Source organism: Herpailurus yagouaroundi, unplaced genomic scaffold, assembly GCF_014898765.1.
Source record: "Herpailurus yagouaroundi ecotype Mexico unplaced genomic scaffold, PumYag 221, whole genome shotgun sequence".
NCBI classification, from domain to species: domain Eukaryota; kingdom Metazoa; phylum Chordata; class Mammalia; order Carnivora; family Felidae; genus Herpailurus; species Herpailurus yagouaroundi.
Window position 1 is genome coordinate 360,367 of NW_024412452.1, and position 20,635 is coordinate 381,001.

A 20,635-nucleotide genomic window follows, 5' to 3' on the forward strand; every position below is an offset into this window, starting at 1 on the left:
TGTCAATCCTCAGGCCAGGTCTAAACAGGGCAGTAAGAACTGACTGCCACCCTGGGTGGGTTTATTCTGGGCCAATCACTCACTTTTGGCTGAGTGGCCTCTGTTATCATAAGGCCAGAGTGGGTGGATCCGCCATGATCATGCACATTTTTGGAAAAATACAAGCACAATGCTCACAATCTTGATGGTTTTGGGGGTGGGGATTGGGGATTGGCTGAGATGCTCTTCTTCCCTCAACTCCCAAAGGGCCCCAGAACGATCAGAATTAGTTCAACAAATGTCAGATGTTCACCATTTTCTCTTCTGCAAATGTAAATGTGTGTGAGCTGGAGGAGGAGGCTAGAAAAATCTAGGACCAATGGAAACATTCTTTTGGGGGCCTGACCCTCCCTAGTTAGGAAACTGGATCCTATTTGCTTGGCTCCAGGGCCTTGCTTCCCAAAGTGTGCTCCACAAAGCAGCGACAGCGGCACCTGGGAGTACGTTAGCAATGCAGAGTCTCAGGTCCTCTCCTGCCCTAGGGAATCGAAATCTGCATTTCAGCAAGCTCCTCAGGTGGTTCCCACGCACCTGCAAGTTTGACAAGCAACAGTCCAGATAACCACGCAACTGTTTGTTATTAAACCCCATAGACTCCCCCGAAGTCCCATTTGGGGAACACCTGTCCTCCATACTGCAGGAACCAGTTAGCAGGTTCCCAAGACTTTCCGTTCACAAAAAACAAATATTAGTAAAGCCTAAAGATTTGTAACTATATTATGACTCCTGGTTTAAAAATAAGTCACCTGGAAAGATCCAGGTCAATTACACATTCATGTAACCAACAGAGGAAGGCACATTCTTAGAGCATAACAGCACTGAATGCAGTGTGCCACAAAGCTTCCTTCCACTTCTGCATTTCACTCAACAGCGCACGCTGGCCTAGATTCTCTTCTGTTTTAAATAACCAAGTATGTTTGAATAACCTGTATGGTTACAATTAGGGTCAGCGCATCTGGGGAAGTCACCGCAAACCCCCACACATAAATATGGTGATTTTAATAACAAATAACACATTTGGAGCCTGGTATAGAAGTATGCAGGCGGAGGGAGCCACTGAAGATGTTAATTTGCATGTTCACAAAGGAACAGAATCCAGCTGCAACATTAATGCCTAATTCTACAGAGCCATAGGACACATGAACAACCTCACCATGGGCTTGCTCTAAATTTAAAGCCGATTTTCAAACCCTCACAATTTTGGCTTAAACTTAAATTTAGCTGCTTGAAAAGGAGACTGGATTTTATTTTAGTTTTTTCCTGTGAATCCTGAAACAATGGAATTGAAAAGGTCCATTTGTTTAAGTTTTGCAAATTAAATACAAAATATCTGAATAGGTTTGATCCGAAGTTTCTCAAAATATTCACACTGGCACAGGAAAAGAAAAAAAAAAGGTCTAATCATTGGAAGAGATTTCTTCTAATAAGGCTCTGGAATTTAAAGACTAAACTGGAGCTTTGCTGTTGCTTTCCAGTCTCCTATACCTGTTTTCACTCTTAAGTAAAATGCTCCAAGTATATAAGCTTTTAAAAAGAAATAAAAAGACAAATCTTCTGAAATAGGATGTATAGGAATGAATGTGTGTGTAGGAGGGAGAGGCTATTAATAACAATGGTAATATTACTACACATTGGTAACAAACTACTTATACCAGAATATATGTAATATGTAATATACTATAATAACAACAGGTATTGTGTGAATTTGGCCGTCTTTGGGGAGACAAGGTCCCGGGAAGCTTTGTTCACTTTCATCATTTTCTCCAGGAATATGATGTCTCTGTACTTGCTCAAGCATCTGCATAAAGACAGAAGGGGCCCCTGTAGGGTCAAACAGAACTCCGTGATAGCATAATCAATTAACTGTCTCAGTTATGAAGAAAATAGCTACAAAATCCTCCCATTCAAATGGTTTACACCTCATTGAAAGTTGTTGGCATTCGCACTTTACAGAGAACAGGTGAGTAGCCAGGACCTGTGGTGACAAGGTCTGGTCCTACAAGTGTCCGGGAGGGAAGGAAAGTTATTAGTCATCCTCATCTACCAAGCCAATGCACAGGAAACCCTTCTTGGGATGCACGTGTCAGATAATGACTTGCTGGCATAATTTCACGAGATTAAAAATGTCGTGAGAGTTAAATGCTTGGGAGTCGTTAGAATTGTAGTTCTGCTGAATCTTTGGCCCATCTGGTATTAATAAACGCCGGTGGCAATATCCGTGAATACACTTGTCACGGGGGCTACTTCCACATCCCCTCCCCCACCAGGCAGCGGACAGATGTGGAAATCAGGAGACCTGGGTTGACAGCCTGGTCCTGCCAGGGGCAATTCTGTCACCCCGATAAGCCTCAGCTCATCGCCTATTAAACAGGAGTGATTACACCAGCTTCACTTAATTCTTAGAACTATGTTGAGGCTCAAATGAGATAATGGATGTTAGTCCCTAGGTCTGTCAATCAGCCAATAACCCAAGCATATATGATATAATTTGGGACATCCGTGGGTGCGAGGCTGGGTGTGTTAAGGGGTGAGCTTCCTTCTTCACTGTCATAAAAAGGCATGTGACAATCGTAGTACGTTCCCCTCTCTGGCCCCCAAACAGGTTTGCCTTTACATTTTAACACATTCAGAATTCATTAAGCAATTAAATCCATTTTGATCTAATTGGGTTTCCTTTGAGAGCAGCTTAAGGTTCCTTTAAGCCTGTGAAGCTTGTGCGTAATTGGAAGGTATGACTCCACCCCACTCAACTTGTGTTGAGATGTCCGTCATCAATTCCTTTCCGATGTATGATTTAAGCTCTCGAGATGGCTCTGTTACATCTGGAGACCAGAACCACGCCAGCCTCCACCACGAGCGGCAGCAATAAATAACACCATTGCATGGAGTCAGCACTGGATGTAGACGGTTCTGCCCTAAGCCACTAGTCAGAAGGAACACCTGGCTGCCATTTAGATGCAGATAGTCTTGTGGGAAGGACAGCTGGCCAGTCACTTGATGCCCACGTGGGGCAAGGCCATCCTCTAACAGTTTCTTTTTCTTTAATTTTTTTAATGTTTATTATTTATTTGGGGGGGGGCGGGGAGAGGGGCAAAGAGAGATGGAGACACAAAAGCAGGCATCAGACGGAGACAAGGAAGTAGGCACCAGGCTCTGAGCTGTCAGCACAGAGCTCGACACGGGGCTCGAACCCACGGACTGTGAGATCATGACCTGAGCCGAAGTTGGATGCTTAACCAAACGAGCCACCCAGGCGCCCCCCTAACAGTTTCTATACGACAAACAGAGGTCTTGGGCCTGATCTCGGAGCTCGAGGTTACATCATATGGTTGCTAGTTGCCAGTCCAGGGCTCTGTGTCTGCACTGTGGCCGGCGCAAGTCTCTTCACCCACTTGCCCTACCTAAGATGGCAGAAGGAATGGTAACAGGCCTGGTGAAGGAGGCCTGCCTTCACTTTGCACTCTGAGGAGGAACCTGTAGGTCTCATGCTCCGAAACCAGTCCTGGGCCCTAGTGAGCCTCAGCCCTGTTCGCCACAGGAACCTGCAGTGCAGAGTTCCAAGGACTCTCCTGAGGCTCCTCAGTGGCCTGGCATGCCTGGAATTTTGGAGAGGGGCCTGCTTTGCCCAGTATCTGCTTTGATTCCCTGCTCTGGAATCTGTCCTGCTACCCAGCAGAGTGCCTAGGCCATCTTGGGAACTCCACTGCCATAGCTCTTTTGAGGATAGCAATGACCCCCCCTTGGTCAAACTCTCACCTTACTTGGTTCTTAGCAGCACCTGACTCAGGTGATCCCTCCCTCTTCTTTCACATACTCACTCTCTTCCTTGGCTCCAGGTCCCCAGATCCCCAGGTCCCTGATCCTCCTATCTCTCTGGCTGCTCCTTCTCAATCTCCGTCACCAGTTCCTGCTCTCCTCTCCAGTGTGTGAAAGCTGTGGTGCCCAGGACTCAGCCCCCAACCCCCAGGGATCTCCTCCAGTCTCACGCTTTTGGTGCCATCGATTTGCTGATGACCCTAAAGTCTCTTTCACCAAGGCAGACCTCCTCCCTGAAATCTAGACTCACTCACCCACTGCCCATCACCTTCCCCACTGGGTGACCCAAATGCTCAAAAGCAACATGTCCTAAACAGAGCTCCTGGTTATCCCCCTGCTCCCAGATGTGCTGGTCCCTGGCTTCCCCGTTTTGGTTAACGGCATTTCCGTCCTTCCTGTTTGTTGCTCAGGAGGTATTCTTGACTCTTTTCTTCCTCAGCAAGAAAATCCCGCTTCACTTCTCTTTCAAAATGCATCCACAGTCGGACAACTCTTCCCACTCCCATCTCTACTGCCACCATCTGAACTACCCTGACCTGCTAATTACACTTACCTCCCCCTTCAGTCTACTTTTATCACAGCAGCCTGGGAGCTCCGTTAAAACATCGATGAGATCACCTCACCACGGTGCTCACACCTCTAACGCTTCACATCTTGCTCAAAGCAAATGACCCAAGTCCTCACCGTGTCCTATAAAATCCCACGACTGGCCCTCAGTTCCCTTTCTGACTACACCGCCTTCAATGCACCCCTGCCGACCCCTGTGCACTCTGCTGCGGCCACACTGCTTCCCTTGCTTCCTCAAACAAGCCCGTCATGATCCTGCCTGAGGACATTCACATTCACCATCCCCTCTCCCTGGAATGTTCTTTCCCTGTGTGGCTAGACAGTTGGCTCTTTTCAGTCCTTACTGAAAAGTCACGCCCCCGGGAAGGCCTTCAATAAATAGTTGTTAGAAGAATGAACGAACAAATGAACTAACGGGTGGCTTCCCCCTGAACCCTCACTAGGGGGCTGGGACTCCAGTTTGCCTTCTCATTAGTTCTTTCCCTGGGGCTGGATCCTGAACCCTCTGCCCACCACGTCTCACACCTCCAGGGGGTGCTGTTCACCGTGTGGTCCATGACGGCAGGGGTCTGACTCTAAAGGCCAATCTGCTAGCTGGCACTGCCCATGAGAACAGGCACCACGTATCTTGTGTGTCAAAATACGCATACTTGGCTCCTCATATAGAGCAGGGCATATAGAAGGGGTGGCTCAGCATATACCTACTGAATGAATGAGTGAACCAAAAACCCTGGCTCACCTTTCACACTGAACAAGAATCCTGTTCTCTTGGACCCCGAGACCCCTGCCTTGGGACTGCCTCTTTAGCCAGGTGACTCTCATCTCCCCATCTCACAGTCCAAGCATCTCGCCCCCGTTTTGCTCCCTCTCTTTCCTTGCTGACCTTCCAGTACCTCTTGTGCTGTTCAGACACAGACGGTGGTTTCAGAGGAGAAATGGGCTATTTAGTTTAGAAAATATGGATCCCCTGTAAATAGTGGGTACACACAGATTCCCCATGTAGCGTCACTGGGCATGTCCCCACAGTCCCTTTCCCCTTCAACCCAGTACAGATGTCCCATAATGCCTCCTCACGAGTGAGGTACAAAATGGCTCCTTAGGGACTCAAAACTAAGTGTGGAAGCTCTATCTGAGTTATTGAAAAGCCTCCATTTGGCTTCACCATTCCTGGAAATAAGCTAAAATTGCCACATGTTTTGTCCACGCCTCTGAATGATAGCTGGACACACCACGGTACTCCCTTCTCATCAAAACACATAAAGGCAGCATGGGAATCTCAAGCACGTAATGACGCCAAGCCATAGCCATAACACGTTCTGGAATTAGTTCTTTTGAAGCACCATGCCAAATGATTATTAATAAATGACAAAAACACTGAGGGTGGAAAAGCTTCAGCTGAGTGCATACCAGTCTTGCACATGTTAACCAAGGTACCTGAGGTTCAAGTGGAAGCCAATTCAAGTTACTCATTGTTGAATAACTACTGCGTGCTGACACTTGGCTGCATTGAGGTCTGTAAGACTTGTAGGAGGCTCCACTCGAGAGGTCTGTAATCTAAATGGGGAAAGGAAAAAAAAAAAAATCCATGCCCTTTCATTCAAGAGTTTTTTTAAAAAATGCAGCAGCATACCGGGGAAGTCTGAGGCAAAATAGCTGCTTCTAACAATAGAGAGGCAGAGAAAGAAGGGAGAGAGGAGTGTTCGGGAAGATTTCTTGAAGGAGACAGAAAACTAGAAATTTGCAAAGAGGGGGCGCCTGGGTGGCTCAGTCAGTTAAGCGTCGGACTTCGGCTCGGTCATGATCCCCCGGTTTGTAAGTTCGAGCCCCGCATGGGGCTCACCACTGCCAGTGCAGAGCCCGCGTTCAATCTTCTGTTCCCCACTCTCTCTGACAACTCCCCCTCCCGCTTGTGCTCTCTCTCTCTCTCTCTCAAAAATAAATAAAACATTAAAAAAAAAAAAAGAAATTCGCAAAGAGAAAAAATGCAAGCAACACATCCCGCACAGAAAAGGAGAAACCTGAGTAGGTCCCACAAGCAAAAGGCTCAGGGGGAAATGTCTTCAAGTAGCATGAGACTGGGGACCAGTGCTGGCCTTCCCACTCACCACAAATGGCAACGAAGAGCCATCTGGTGAGCTCCATTTGGGGAGGAGGAAGGCAGGAGACATACCTCAGTGACTGCCCCCTAGAGTAAGAGTAGATGTGGAGCCGACAGAGTGCAGCTTCAGAGGTCATATTTTCATAATGGCCGCGGTGTCAGGTTTGGATGAGGAAGTGAAGCTAAAAACTCCTCAAGGCAGTGTAGGACCATCCTTGCCATTATTTGAGGCGTCACACAGAAAAAGAAGGGGAGGAAACTCTTGAGTGCTATGTGTTCACAAATGGACAGGTGTGGATTTGGCTGGATGTTGGCATTTTACTGGGCTGGGGCTTTATCTGACATGGGTTCCACATTGGCCGTTGGTAGCCCTGGGCTAGGAGGAATGCCCCAGGGAAGCCAGCAGCCATAAGGCTACCAACCTCACGGCACCCATGGGAGCATTAAGGGATCAGATTAAGGGAGCATAAAGGATCAGAGATGGGAAAGGCCTGCTGGGTAACATGTAAGTCTCCCTCCTGCTGGGGTCCTGTAGGTAAATGCTTAGTTGGATTTGAACTGATCCAGACAGTGGAAGAAGTTCTCATCACCTTCTTATAGCTTGATGTTTTTAGACTCTGCATAATTCAAAAACTTTCCTTGCCATAAGAAAGAAAGAAAGCAAAAAGAAACTTGAAAAGGAATATTTACAGAGAAACAGAAACAAGCTATTCCTAGAGCCAGGTAGTTGTCCAATTCCTAAAGCCCAAATAAAGTCCTAATAGAGAGTTTAGTTAAAATACTAAAAATAAAGTGCCTATATTTAATTTATTTTAAAAGTTTCTAAAGTCACCAACAAATTTAAAAATATACCTGGGGGCCTGAATTATCTCACAGGAACTAGGACTGCTTAAAAATGCACCCAGTCCTCCGGGTGTCCTCCTCAAGCCACAGTCTGTGAGTCTGTCAACAAATTTCTATTCAGTGCTATCATGTAGAAGGCACTGAGGATGGGGCACTCTCAGAGTCAGATGAGAAAACCCTAGTGTTCCCACTTCTGTTCCCACACTGGAAAATGCTGAGCTCCAAAGGGCATGCTGTATAAAAACGTTGAAAAGGAAGACAAACCCTTTAAAAGGGTGACCTTGGGTGTGCCCTTCCCCATGGAGTTAAATGTCACTGCTCTGAGAACTTGTACTTTCTGATTTCCTGATTTTGCAGAATCCAAAGCTAGCATAACGAATTTAAACCTTCCAGTTTCCTTCCTTTCTCCATTTCCTTGAAAACAAAAACAAAAGCCACAGACTTAATATTTCTATTAAAATACAACTTAACAGAAAGTCACACGTTTTTACAGTTACCGTGGTTTAGGGAAAAAACACATTTCCCTCTCTCCTTTTTTTTTAAACTGCAAGATTACTTTCTCAAATTTCAGCGAGACATTAAATTCCGCCCCTGAATAACTTAGCCCATAAGCATATGCACCATTTTAGGCCATTTATGGCTTTAATTGTCCATATGGGTTTCTCAGTTATCTCTCTCATTTGTGACATGGTGACTGTCACCATCAGGAGGGAAATTCCCACATCAGTCCTTTGGGTTTTCCCATTCACACCTTCAGGGATGACAGCCTAAAGATTATAAGATCCTACATCTCCACTGCCTCCTAATGCTCCCACTCTCCCATTCGTTTGTATTCAAGAGGGGAGGAGGTGAAGGGACAGCATCCCCTCCATCCTGCCCATGAGGAAAGGCAGTCTCCCGGAGCTGTCCCAGGAAGCCGCGTGTGACTGCAGCACTTAAAATGATGTGTGGTACACGTAAAACACACATCAAAGACACCGTACGGAAAACGAACATGAATGACCTTAGTAATTATTTTTATATTGATTATATGTTGAAATGATAATATTGTAAATGAACTGGAATAATTTAGGGGATGGGTGTCTGGGTGGCTCAGTCAGTTGAGCGTCCCGCTCTTGATTTCGGCTCTGGCCATGACCTCCAGTTCGTGGGTTCGAGCCCTGAATCAAGCTCTTCTCTGACTGCAGTGCCTGCCTGGGATTCACTCTCTCTCTCTCTCTCTCTCTCTCTCTCTCTCTCTCTCTTTTTGTTCCTCCCTTTCTCAAAATAAACAAACTTAAAAAAGTTTTTTAAAATAAAAATGTAGTAGTTTCCTTTTAATTTTTTTTTTTTTTTAAGGAGGCTACTAGAAAATTTTAAATTACCTCTATGGCTCAAGTTATATTGTTATTGGATAGTGTTGCCCTAGAGGGATTGATGCAAAGTCATCCAGAGGGCCAGGGACGGACCTGGGCTAACCACTGCTCCCACTGCATTTGGGGTCACAGAGTTCCTGAGGAACTGGGAAGAGCTTTGCATAAAGAGAAAAACTGGTCTGCCCTGTGCCCGGAAAGGAGGGGCAGAATCTGCCTGTCCGGCTGTGTCCATGGCAGAGCAGGGCTCCAGCCCTCATGGCAGCAGGAGGAATGGGTACAAGGACCCGAGGGAGGGCCGGGGCCCCAGTGCCTGCCTGGATGGGAGCCTGCACCAGAGTGGCAAGGGGTCCTTGGCCTGCCTGCTGGGCCAGTAGAGCAGGGAGGTTGCACGCACCTCCAAATAGGCACTGCAAAGTCCTCCCGTTTAAAGTAGCCCCTGGGGCGCCTGGGTAGTGCAGTCGGTTGAGCGTCCGACTTCAGCCAGGTCACGATCTCGCGGTCCGTGAGTTCGAGCCCTGCGTCAGGCTCTGGGCTGATGGCTCAGAGCCTGGAGCCTGTTTCCGATTCTGTGTCTCCCTCTCTCTCTGCCCCTCCCCCGTTCATGCTCTGTCTCTCTCTGTCGCAAAAATAAATAAATGTTGAAAAAAAAAAATTTAAAGTAGCCCCTGGCCCACTAGCACAGCCCCTGGACTGTCTGCTTTTCTGCCCTGACCTCGGATCCTGGGACAGGGACTGGCACACAGAAGGCAATCTGTAAATGAGTGCTGGAATGAAGAGTGAACGAAGGAACCCAAGCGGTGGCCCCTGCAGTGCGTGGCGACCCCGGTTGCAGGACAGCGGCTGCACCTAACTTGCCGCCCTGGGAGCTGCCACAGTTACTTGTGTGTCAGAGGAAATGGAGGACCCAGGAGCACGCAGGGCCTGGTGAGGGCTGGGGTTCCACCTGGGGTCTGGCTTCACTGTCTCCTCCCTCCGTTGCTGCCATTTCTAGCCGGTTTGCTCTGGCCCTTCCCTAAGTATCTAGAAGACATACCCCAGCTAAGCCTCCTCGGCCCTCCTCCCACCGCAGGTGCTCTCTGCCTCTTCCTCCAAAACTCCTCCTGGGACACAAAGGGTGGTGTGCTGGCCTTTCCTTCCCACCGGTTTAGGGACTCTGTGAATGGGGCTCATGTCCCACTCCTGAGTCAAGGAGAGCCTCTCCTCATGTTGCCCCCAGGGGTCCAGTGCCTGTCCAGGGGGAAGAGGCACTCATCTGGAAGGCCACCCCCTTCCCCAGGCTTCCCGCATCACCTTCCTCTCATTCCACTTTCCTTCAGTCAGGTAGGCCCAGACTGTTTACACTTTTCGTCGCTTAGCATCACCCCTACTTTCATGAGTATGCCCTCTGCGTGTGAAAAATCTGGGAGCTTGTGCACCCCCCATGCCTCCTGATGGTGGCAGCCCCTCCCCCATCATGCTCAGAGTCCTGGAGGGCCCCCATGGAGGCCCCCTGATTGGTCAGCCCCTGCACACGGCACCCCTCCTTCCTCCCCATTATCCTTAGCTGCAGGCTGTCTCCCCCTGGACTGTTTACACAGCTGCAGAATGAAGGGACTTTCATTTCTCCCCGCCACCCCCGGCCCAGGGTTAATGCATGTGTATTTCCGGCTCCCTACAACTTGGGGCAATGGGAATGCTAACCCAACCCGATCTCGTAAATAGTCCATACGCTGATAATTGTACTTTCGGGGGATGGCAAAGAGCGTTAAACTGCTTTCAGCACACGGTCTTGTGGGTGCCTACACAAGGTGCACGCAGACTTTCTGCAGCCCAAGACAGAGCAGCTGTTCCACACCATGAAAGCCCCATCACGTAAGGAACTGAGAGGTGGCCATACTGCAGATTTCCAGGTGAACACAGTTCTAACCAGGAACTAGGGATGGGCATCCCATCCTTGATTTGGCTATGGTAGAGTCCAAGGCCTGACCAAGTATTGGCGGCAAGTTGCAGGAAATTTAAAAAAAAGAAAAATCTCCACTTGACAAACTATCCAATTCTAATAAATATCTGAGAACTGTAACTAAAGACCCTGAAAGTATTTTAGGCTTCTCCATCCTAAGACTTTACCTCAAAGAATGACCTCCTCAACCATACGTCAGGCAAGATGGGAGGAAGCAGACACAGAAAGCATTACTTTATTAGCCTACGGTAGTAATGGTGGTATCCCCAAGTAATGTGGATTATACAAGATCAGAGTCCTAATAAAAGAACTCACGACAGTGACTTCAGGTCCGAAAAATAACATATAGGATGAAGCTGGTGCTTTGACACCTCCATGATGGTTGACAGGTTTAGGGAACAAAGCGTTGGGAAATCTCAATCACGGCCAGTGTCCCCTGTTCTCTTTCCAACCCTCTCACTCCACAATTCCTGGAAAGTCATGGACGTTTTGAGACTTCTGTCTCTAAAAGAGGAACTGTCACTTTGCATTCTGACTAACTTCCTTCAAGGAACTCAGACTGGGGTTCTTGTTAGCTCTTGTGTTCCCACTTGCCCCTGGATGACACACTGTCCTAGGGATAGATACATACCACCAACGACCCTCAGTAAGGAATCTGTACTGTAGGAACCAAGGGTCGTTTTCCTTTTCCACTTACAGAAGGAAAAATTTTCCTTTCCAAGAGATTACCTGACTTGTCTTACGGGGTGGCTCTAGCCCGAAACCTGACAAGCCCAGCACCTGCCAGTCTCTTGACACACCTTCTCTTGAAATCCTCCCTCTGGGCACCAGGGACACAGTAGCATGTTCACGCCATCCAAACCAGACACACACCCCTAGGAGGGGAGCCCTCAGGGTCTGACCCAGGTCAGAGACCCCTCTGCAAGGAATCCTGGGAATGACAGACCTGATTCTGTCTATGATGTCTTCAAGGGGCCCAGGACAACCACGATGACCCAAGTTAGCTCAGAGCAAAGGATGGAGCCCAGAAGAAACCTGCTTATGTGCAGCAAGTGTCATGGGGACTAAAATACTTGCTGACACAGAGGGGCCTGAGCTGAGGAATCACTTCAGCGTTGCTAAAGTCATCTTGGCCAGACCTGTCAGGTCGTTGTGCGGCCAAGCTTTTGGTTTTTATCATCACTAAAAAGGTACAAGGTTTACCCTTGCCCTTAAGGTCCTAATGCCTTGGTTAATGGTGAGTCTTACAGTTGTAATGCTTCAGCCACATCTCAGCTAAGTTCCTTGAGGGTCTGGGTTGAGAGAGAGTATTCACTCCATTGTACAAAAGAGGAAATGTGTCCATGGCCACACCACGGTGACTCCCAGTATGGGGACCTGCTCCTTTTCCACCCTGCCCCTTAGGAACTATACTCCCAGGCATCTCCAGAGAGTGATGATAAACCAATACCGCCACCCATGGCTGAGTTCTGCACTGTAAGATACGGAAAAGGCTTGGGGGAGAGGAAGGGAGGACAGGCAGAATCCAGAAGTAAATTAAACTCAGAACATCCAAGTGCTTTGAGCTAATATTGGTGTGTTATTTCTACTTAGTGTGGATCCAGGCTTCAACTGAAGGAAAATAAAAACAACTTTGACAGCCATTTCCTTGCTTTCTTTCTCCACCCAAGAGGCACCAGTGGTTAACAGTATGGTGGCAACAAGTGGGTCAAAGGTCAGCCCCTCAGCCAGCACCGGTTTCCATGGAGACGGGGGCTATTCATCCAGCACACAGAGCCTCTTCACAGTCACTTACACACAATTGAGCTATTACTGAGAGCCCAGGAGAGCTGTGTCTGGAGCACAGTGCACTAGACAGGGCAGGGTTTAATGGAGCTGATTAAATGGTAGTTGGGGAATTATTCCAGAGCAGGATTTGGGAATGCCCTTCAGAAACAAGTTAAATCCCCAGGTCTCATCCCATTCCCCACACTCTCCCCTTGTGCTAGAATAATGCCAGTGTGTCTACACACTCTGGCTCACCTTACCCTTCTTCCCACATGTCCAAAGTTGAGAGGATAAACCCTTGTTCTGTGATTCCTGGACCTCTGGCATCTGTATCATTTGCTCAGCATTGTGGTGCATTTGTGACTTAAAAAGACATCAACCCAAAAACAAAGAACGAAAATTTAAGGAGACAATCCACTTCAGGCATAAAATGAATTCCAGTGGATGGTGAATGTGGTTCAAAACCCGTGCTTCTTAGAGATGAGAGAGGCTTCGGCATTTGTTTGGGAATTCTTGAGATCTCTTTTTTTGCAAGAATGGAGGCATTCCTTCCAAAGTTGCACTGCCATCTGTAATTTATGAAACATTCTACCAAAATCTCTGCAGCCTTTAAACAAGAGAGGTAAAAAGTAAAATCAGCACAAAGGCAAAAAGCCTTATTAAAAGATTATCCTCTCACATAAAAATTTTAGGTGAATGTTTTATACAGAACCACCAAAAACTGGAAGGAATCCAAATGTCCTTCAACAGGTGAATGGATCAGCAAACACAGGCTCATCCACACAATGGAATACCAATCAGTAACGAACAGGAGCTACTGACTGAAGTAGCAACGTGAATGAGTCTCAAATACATTTGACTACACGAGAAGCCAGACTCAAAAGACTACGCACTGTATGAATCCACTTAGATGTCATTCTGGAAAAGGCAAAACTATAGAGACTAGACAGTGGTTGCCGGGGTTTGAGACTAACTGTAGGGAAGGTGTTGACTGAACGGGGTTGCCAAGAGGGACTTGGGGGGTGGGGGGCGGAGTGGACTTGTTCTAGATCGTAAGTGTGGTGGTACAATTTGTTAAAACCTATAGAAATGTACTCCACAAAGAGTGAATTTCACAGTATGTAAAAAATAAATAAAGTAATAAGTAAGTAAGTAAATAAGTAAATAAGATCTAAATTTAGCCCTTTAGAGAACAAGCAAGAAAACAGTGTGCTGACTCTGCAGGCCAGGATAAAATAACATATCTGCTTTGTTCTCCTACATCATAGCGGCCAAGCTCTAAGTACACCCCACTCTTTTAAATCTGTGTTGCTGTGATCTCTAACCAGGTTGAGGTAAAGATGAACATATTCAAGATCTGAAGCGCTGGATGGATGATCACAACTACTCTAAGGACAACTACGACTGGGTGGGGAACATCAAGATTTATATTTTTTGAGATGTTGCTCTTTGTGAGTATGCCAACTGAGGAAAAATAATAGTGGAGGAGATGCTCCTTAGTGGGCAGGAGAGAAAACAGTGGAAAGAAGGGTGAAAGGACAGCAGTTATGATCTCAAGTGGGTTCATGGCCATATGTTGAACAGGAGTGATCAAATTCAAGGTCCTCATGCAAAGGGTGAACGCAACCTCACAGAGGCCATATCCCATATCCCTGATGTCTACCCATATCCCTGAAATGACAGTTTCACCAGGACACTCAGATCACTCCTGTGGCCCATGTCCAGAACAGTACGGTCCCCACCGAAGGTGCACAGTCAGTATTGGTTGAGTAATGAATAAGTGAGCGCAGAAACTCGGAGGAGAAAGTCTGATTCAAGAGAAACGGTGAAGACAGACATGGTGGATTTACACACACCATTGGGTCAAGTTCAGTATTATTAAGTCCCCTGAGATTTTAAATTACAATTACAGGGTTCGCCTGGCTGGCTCAGTCGGTTAAGGGTCCAACTTCGGCTCAGGTCATGATCTCACGTTCATGAGTTCGAGCCCCGCGTTGACTCTCTGCTGTCAGTGTGGAGCCTGCTTCGGATCCTCTGTCTCCCTGTCTCTGCCCCTCCCCTGCTTACGCGATCTTGCTCTCTCTCTCTCTCTCTCTCTCTCTCAAAAATAAAATAAAAAACATTAAAAAAATAATAAAATAACAATTACAAAACCAAACACACATAAAGCACAAAACAAAGCCGAAATAAACCTCAAAATAAAAAAACAGAAGGCAGGCAGGCCAGAAGGAAAGGCACAAGAGCGAGCCGTAATTCTCCAGCTCTAAGCCGCTCAGCCCTGGGGCGTGAGCCATGTTGGCTGCTGATCTGGGAGGCTCCCTGGCTGGCCCTAAAGAGAACACAATGAAGACACCAAAGAATCTCAACAGGGTGACAGTGACAGATAGTTAACTTGTCTATTGTCTTTCAATGTCCAGGCAATGTTGCAAGTACTGTGCTAATATGAACTCAGTTAATCCTTACAATGACCATCTCAGGTGGGGCGGTCAGAGTACCTACCATTTTACATATGAGAAAACAGGCACAGGGAAGCTATCTGAGTAGCTCAGGGTAGGATCTGAATCCATCCTGACCTGACAGTCTGCACACATAACCCCTAAATGTTACGGAAAAATGGGGGCAAATCCATGACAACAGTTAACAGAGACAAAGTACTATAACCACAGACCTCCCACCACCGAGGGTATAGAAGTGGGATATGACTGAACTGACAGCACATGTCACAGCTACACATGTGACAATAACTTTGGGGGAGTCAATTCTGCCCCACGGGTGCTTGAAACAGGAAGCTCCTTCAATGGCGGACATCCTCCAATGGTGCCTAGGGAATGGTGTTCTGCTTTCCAAATACACCCCCTTCCAGGAGATCCAGATTAGAGCAGCAGGCTGAAGATGTTCAAAACTATGTTGTCTAGAGATGTTCAGTGTGAAGAGAAGACAACAGGAGAAGGCTGTCTTCTGAAGAGTGAAAGGCCGTCACGTGGACAAGGAGGAATTCAATCTGCTCTGGGCTGCCCCCATCACTGCAGGTGTCCAGGCAGAGGCCAGACAACAAATTGTTGGACCAGATAGCCCTGTGATCTCAGCTAGTGATTAATTATTCTCAGATGCTCAGTGATTCTCAGGTCTCCAAGAGCAATTGAGGAATGGAAAAACCCACTTACAACTCAAAGAAGAAATACAAACAAGGCTGCTGGGAGGAAGCATCAGCCCTCGGAGAAGAGATGTTCTTCTGTGGCTGGGCCAGGATTGCAGTCCTGGGGTCGGAGGCATCCTAACAGACGTGATTTCCCAAGGGCGCTGACCATCAGTGACAGAAAGGAGCTGTTCCTTCAGGCTAGCTTAGCAACCTCATCCGTCAACAAGATTCCTGCAGTTTCAAAGTATTTTCAACGTGCCCTATAACGTTTCTGGGAACATTTATATGTTCTTCCCCCCTGAAGAGAGCACTAATCCTGAGGGAACGGACATTTAAAAGTCAAGGGATCTATCCAAGCTTAGACTACGTTTTGGAAAGCTTAAGACATTTGTTCCTTTACACAAACTAACAGCTAATTAGAAGGCTATATCCACCCACCCCCTCAGGCTTTTCCTCTGGCAACACAACCAAGCCAACTGTACACAGTGTAGGGCCAAGGAAAAACAGTGAAAACTTGAAGCTATTACTTTTTTTTAAAGACTTATAATCCGTTTGACTGTGCCCCACAAAAATGAGAGTGCCGTGTAGAGGTACAGAAGGAATGGGTACTCTGTGGGAGACCGAGGTATAAACAGGGTCAGCCCATTGCAAGGAAATTCGGCAACAAAGAGCTGTATAAACGTTCCTAGCTTTTTACTCTCGTAAGCCCATGTCTGGGAATCTAGGGTAATAATGCCAAATTCAGAAAAAAAGCTTTGTACGTAATAGACACGCCCTGCATTATTATTTATGACAGTAAAATACCAGAAAACTACAAATTTCTAAAAATAGAGGAATGGTTAAGTGTGTCAGATGGACGTGTTATGGGAGAATATCACATGAAAAAAGCAAGACTCCAAATTACACCTCAGTAAGAAGACACTGATGGTTAAAAAGAAAGAAGTCTAGGGGAGCCTGGGTGGCTCAGTCGGTTAAGCATCTGACTCTTGATTTTGGCTCCGGTCATGATCTCACGGTTCGTGGGTCTGAGCCCCTCCTCAGGCTCTGCACTGACAGTCTGGAGCCTGCTTGGGATTCTGTCCCCTTCTCTCTCTGCCCCTCCCCTGCTTGTGCTCACTCTCACAAGAAAGAAAGAAAGAAAGAAAGAAAGAAAGAAAGAAAGAAAGAAAGAGGAAACAAAGACCCTTAAAGAAAGGAGTATGAAACTTACACACCACAAGAAAGGTCTGCCAGCAGCTGGACCGATATATTTGAATGATTATGTTTGAGTGACAGGATTACTAAGTGATGTGGAAAAGGAAAAGAAAAAAGAAAAAAAGAAAAAGAAAAAAAACCTTTCCTTAATATCCAAGTTTTCTTTAATATACACTACTTTTCCCTCCCTTTCTTCCAATAGCTCAATTAACACAAGGAAATATTCCCCCTGTACATGCTTCTCCCCAGACCGGTGTGAAACTTCCCTATCTCCTTTCTAGAATGTACGCCCACATATAAACATACATGTATGCAGATGGTCACATCTTTTTCTGCCTTCCTTCCTTTCCTTCTTTTCTTTCTCTTTTTTTTCTTTCTTTTATAAAATTAGAATTATATCACACTTTTTCCAATAGTTCCCCAGCTTCCTTCAAAACAAGGCCCTAATTTCTAAGAACTCTGTTACCTCAGCAGCCCATATCTCAACATCTGCTTCCTTGCTTCCTGACTAAATCCAAACCATTGAGAACTCCTTGGGGACCCTGAGTCAGGTGCACACCTTGGACAGAGCCCCGACCCACTCTTCCTTCCCTTCCCTCAAGGCTTCCCTAGGAGTCAGTCTGTGTTCCATACTCACATAGGCTGTTCCTTCCCCAGCACCACGTCCTCACCCATAACTGGACACTCCCTCACTTGAAATACAGTCCCACCAGGCTGGGGACCTGATCTTGTCTTATAACTCCATCCCTAAGACACCCCCAGACTGCTAGCAGCTACTCAATGATGACTGAATAAAAAACAAATACCCAATACCACCAAATGGTTTATGGCTGATTGTAAGCCAATCAAATGTCTTAAGTATTTGAGAAACTGCTCAGTGAAGACAAATGCCATGAACCCCAAAACCTTATAAGGAGGATGGGAAATAAGACATAGACGAATTCAAAGATGTAGCCAACACCGGTGGTTCCTGTCAAAATGGTAGAAATAGGGACTAAGGGTAAAGTTTTTCCTAAAGCTACATTTACAGAGCCTACAGCACCGTTCTGCATGGCTGGGTAGATTTCTTTTCTCTCCTCACCCAGCACCCCCGCCGCCGCCTTTTCTTTCAAAAAAAAAAATTGTTTGTTTTTTTTTTTACATTTGTTTATTTTTGAGAGACAGAGATAGCGCGTGAGTGGGGGAGGGGCAGAGAGAGGAGGAGACACAGAGCCCGAAGCAGGCTCCAGGCTCTGAGCACAGAGCCCAACACTGGGCTTGAATCTACAAGCCAGGAGATCATGACCTGAACCACCCAGGCGCCCCTCCTTTTCTTGATTATTGTTACTAAATTTTTCTTTTTGAAATGAAGTTATGGAGATAGTAGAGGGTAGTTTTTTCTATTAATTAATCTCTTCACTTGGTACAAATGCTATATATAGGTGGTGTTGTTCTGCCAACCCCTCTCCTTACCCAAGTTTTCTGAAATTTGGATGGTCTGGGAGACCTAGAAGTGGGGTCCCGGTGGCCAATGCTCTAGTAGTTTATGGGAGGAACGGATCCCCAGTGCCTCAGGGAGACCCTCTTTGAGTCGAGTCCTAGGAGTGGTTTTGATTTTGTAAGCAGAGAGGAGACCAAACCAGTAATGAGAGCTCAAAGCGCACCGGTGTGGGACCAAGAGGAATCCAAAGATATTCAGTAGTCAAGGCTTTTGTAGTTTGCTTTCTTAGGCAGATACTAGAAAAACAGTAAAACCACATAGGAGAGAAGACTCAGCACTAACTCACTCTGGGCCCAAACGCTTGTCTTGTCCCAAGCACGCTATGCACGTTTTTTCCTACATCTGACCGTCTCAAAGTCCCCATCTTGCGGAGGACACCATGCATTAGTTGCAGGGTAAGAAAGTGGCAGAGGTGGTATGTGAACCCAACTCCACTCTCTGCTCCCTGCCTTAGAAGTGAGACCCTGTGTTCATTGTATGGTCAGTGCGGATGCTCTGGAGGGTTGCAGGCAGGACAGTGGTATGAAGAAAGGGTGTGGCAGCAGGTTAAAAAACAATGAGGATAAAAAAAAAAGGGAAGGGCTGGAGTTGATTCTGCGATTGGAGGACAGTGGCAGAGACTCAACAGGTCCTGGGGACTGAATGATGATTATGGGACACGGGAGGGAAAGAGGAACTGAAGACTGCCTTAGGTGATCGATCAGGAGAATGGGAAGGCAGGTAGGATAGAGAAGTTGGGGGGACAAACTCTTACAGCCTTAGATTTCCACCAAAACATGGGAACGGCACGGACATGAAGGGCAGCAGAACTCAGCGTCGAGAACCCTGACTCTAGGTCTGCCCGGCGTCAAATCCTGCCCTTGCCACTTGCGAACAGGCAACCTCCGCGAAGTCATTTATCTGTGCCTCTGTGTCATCAAGTGTTCAGCAGAGATAAAGACCAGCACACACATCACAGGGGGTTGCTTTGAGGGCTAAAGAGTAAGTTCGTTGTGAAGACTTAGCAAGTGCAGGCCACGCAATGTTAAATTGCGGTCTGCCGTACTTCACCGCCGTGGTCCCCTGTGCACTTTTCCCTGGGCGTGGCCTCCTTCTTCTCCCTCCTTGCTGTTCTCAGCACACCTATATCCAGTTGGAGCTGGGGATACCCGCACCCTCACATCTTATTTATTACTGAGACAGAGAGACACAGAGCGTGAGCCGGGGAGGGGCAGACAGAGGGGGAGACACAGAATCCGAAGCAGGCTCCAGGCTCCGAGCTGTCAGCACAGAGCCCGACACGGGGCTCGAACTCACGAACCGCGAGATCATGACCTGAGTTGAAGTTGGACACTTAACTGGCTGGAAAATTTTTTTCTTTCTGATAATTCATTATTGGTGTATAGAAATACAAACAGATTTTTCTGTATTGATCTTTGTATTGATTTTACTGAAATTTCTTTAGTAGTTCTAACAGTTTTTTGATGGAATCTTCAGGGTATTCCATACATAATGTCATTTGCAAACAGTGACAGTTTTACTCCTTCCTTTTCCTGATCTTAGAGGAAAGAATTTCAGCTTTTCACCATTCAGTATAATGTTAGGTGTGGGCTTGTCATATACGGCCTTTATTTGAGAGGTATGTTCCTCTACACCCAAAGAGGGTTTTTTTGAATCATAGTTTTGTCAAATGCTTTTTCTGCATCTACTGACACAATCATATGATTTTTTATCCTTTATTTTGCTAATGTGGTGTATCATACTCACTGATTTGCAAATGTTGAACCATCCTTACATTCCTGGAATAAATCCCACTTGACCCTTTTAATGTATTGTTGAATTCAGTTTGCTAATATTTTTTTTGAAGATTTTTACAACTATATTCACCAGGAATATTGGCCTGTGATTTTCTTTTCTCATGGTGTCCTTGTCTGGTATCAGGGTTTTGGTATCAGTTATCTAACAATAATTTTTAATTTAAAAAATGAAACTAACTCATTTACCTAATTGTAGTTTTAAAAAGTGTTATTTCCAGTTAGGAACCATCTCTCTGTAAATAAAATGATATCTAATGTAAAGAGATAAAAAAGAAACACTAACATATCCATTACTTAAATTAAACAGTGTAACATTTTCCCATATTGATCTTAGAATTCTCACCTTATTTTTTTAATTAATTATATTTGAGAGAGCACGCACATGTGCACGTGTGTGTGCATGAGCGGGGGAGGGGCAGAGAGAGGAAGAGAGAGAACCCCAACCGGGCTCCATGCTGTCAGTGCAGAGCCCGACTCGGGGCTGGAACCCACGAACCATGTGATCACGAACTGAGCCGAAATCAAGAGTCTGAGGCTTAACCAACTGAGCCACCCAGGTACCCCATCACCTAACGTTTTTGAAAAAAGAAATAAAGTGATAC

At 46.4% G+C, this 20,635-nt stretch overlaps 1 protein-coding gene across 1 annotated transcript in view; it reads right to left on the reverse strand.

The window, feature by feature from the left end:
- TCF7L1 (transcription factor 7 like 1) overlaps positions 1–20,635 on the reverse strand; it is a 159,673-nt gene that overhangs the window by 54,290 nt on the left and 84,748 nt on the right. Inside the window, exon 5 of the mRNA XM_040458304.1 lies at positions 5,857–5,976. Within this exon, the coding sequence (XP_040314238.1) occupies positions 5,857–5,976 (120 nt within the window). The remainder of the gene's footprint in view (positions 1–5,856; positions 5,977–20,635) is intronic.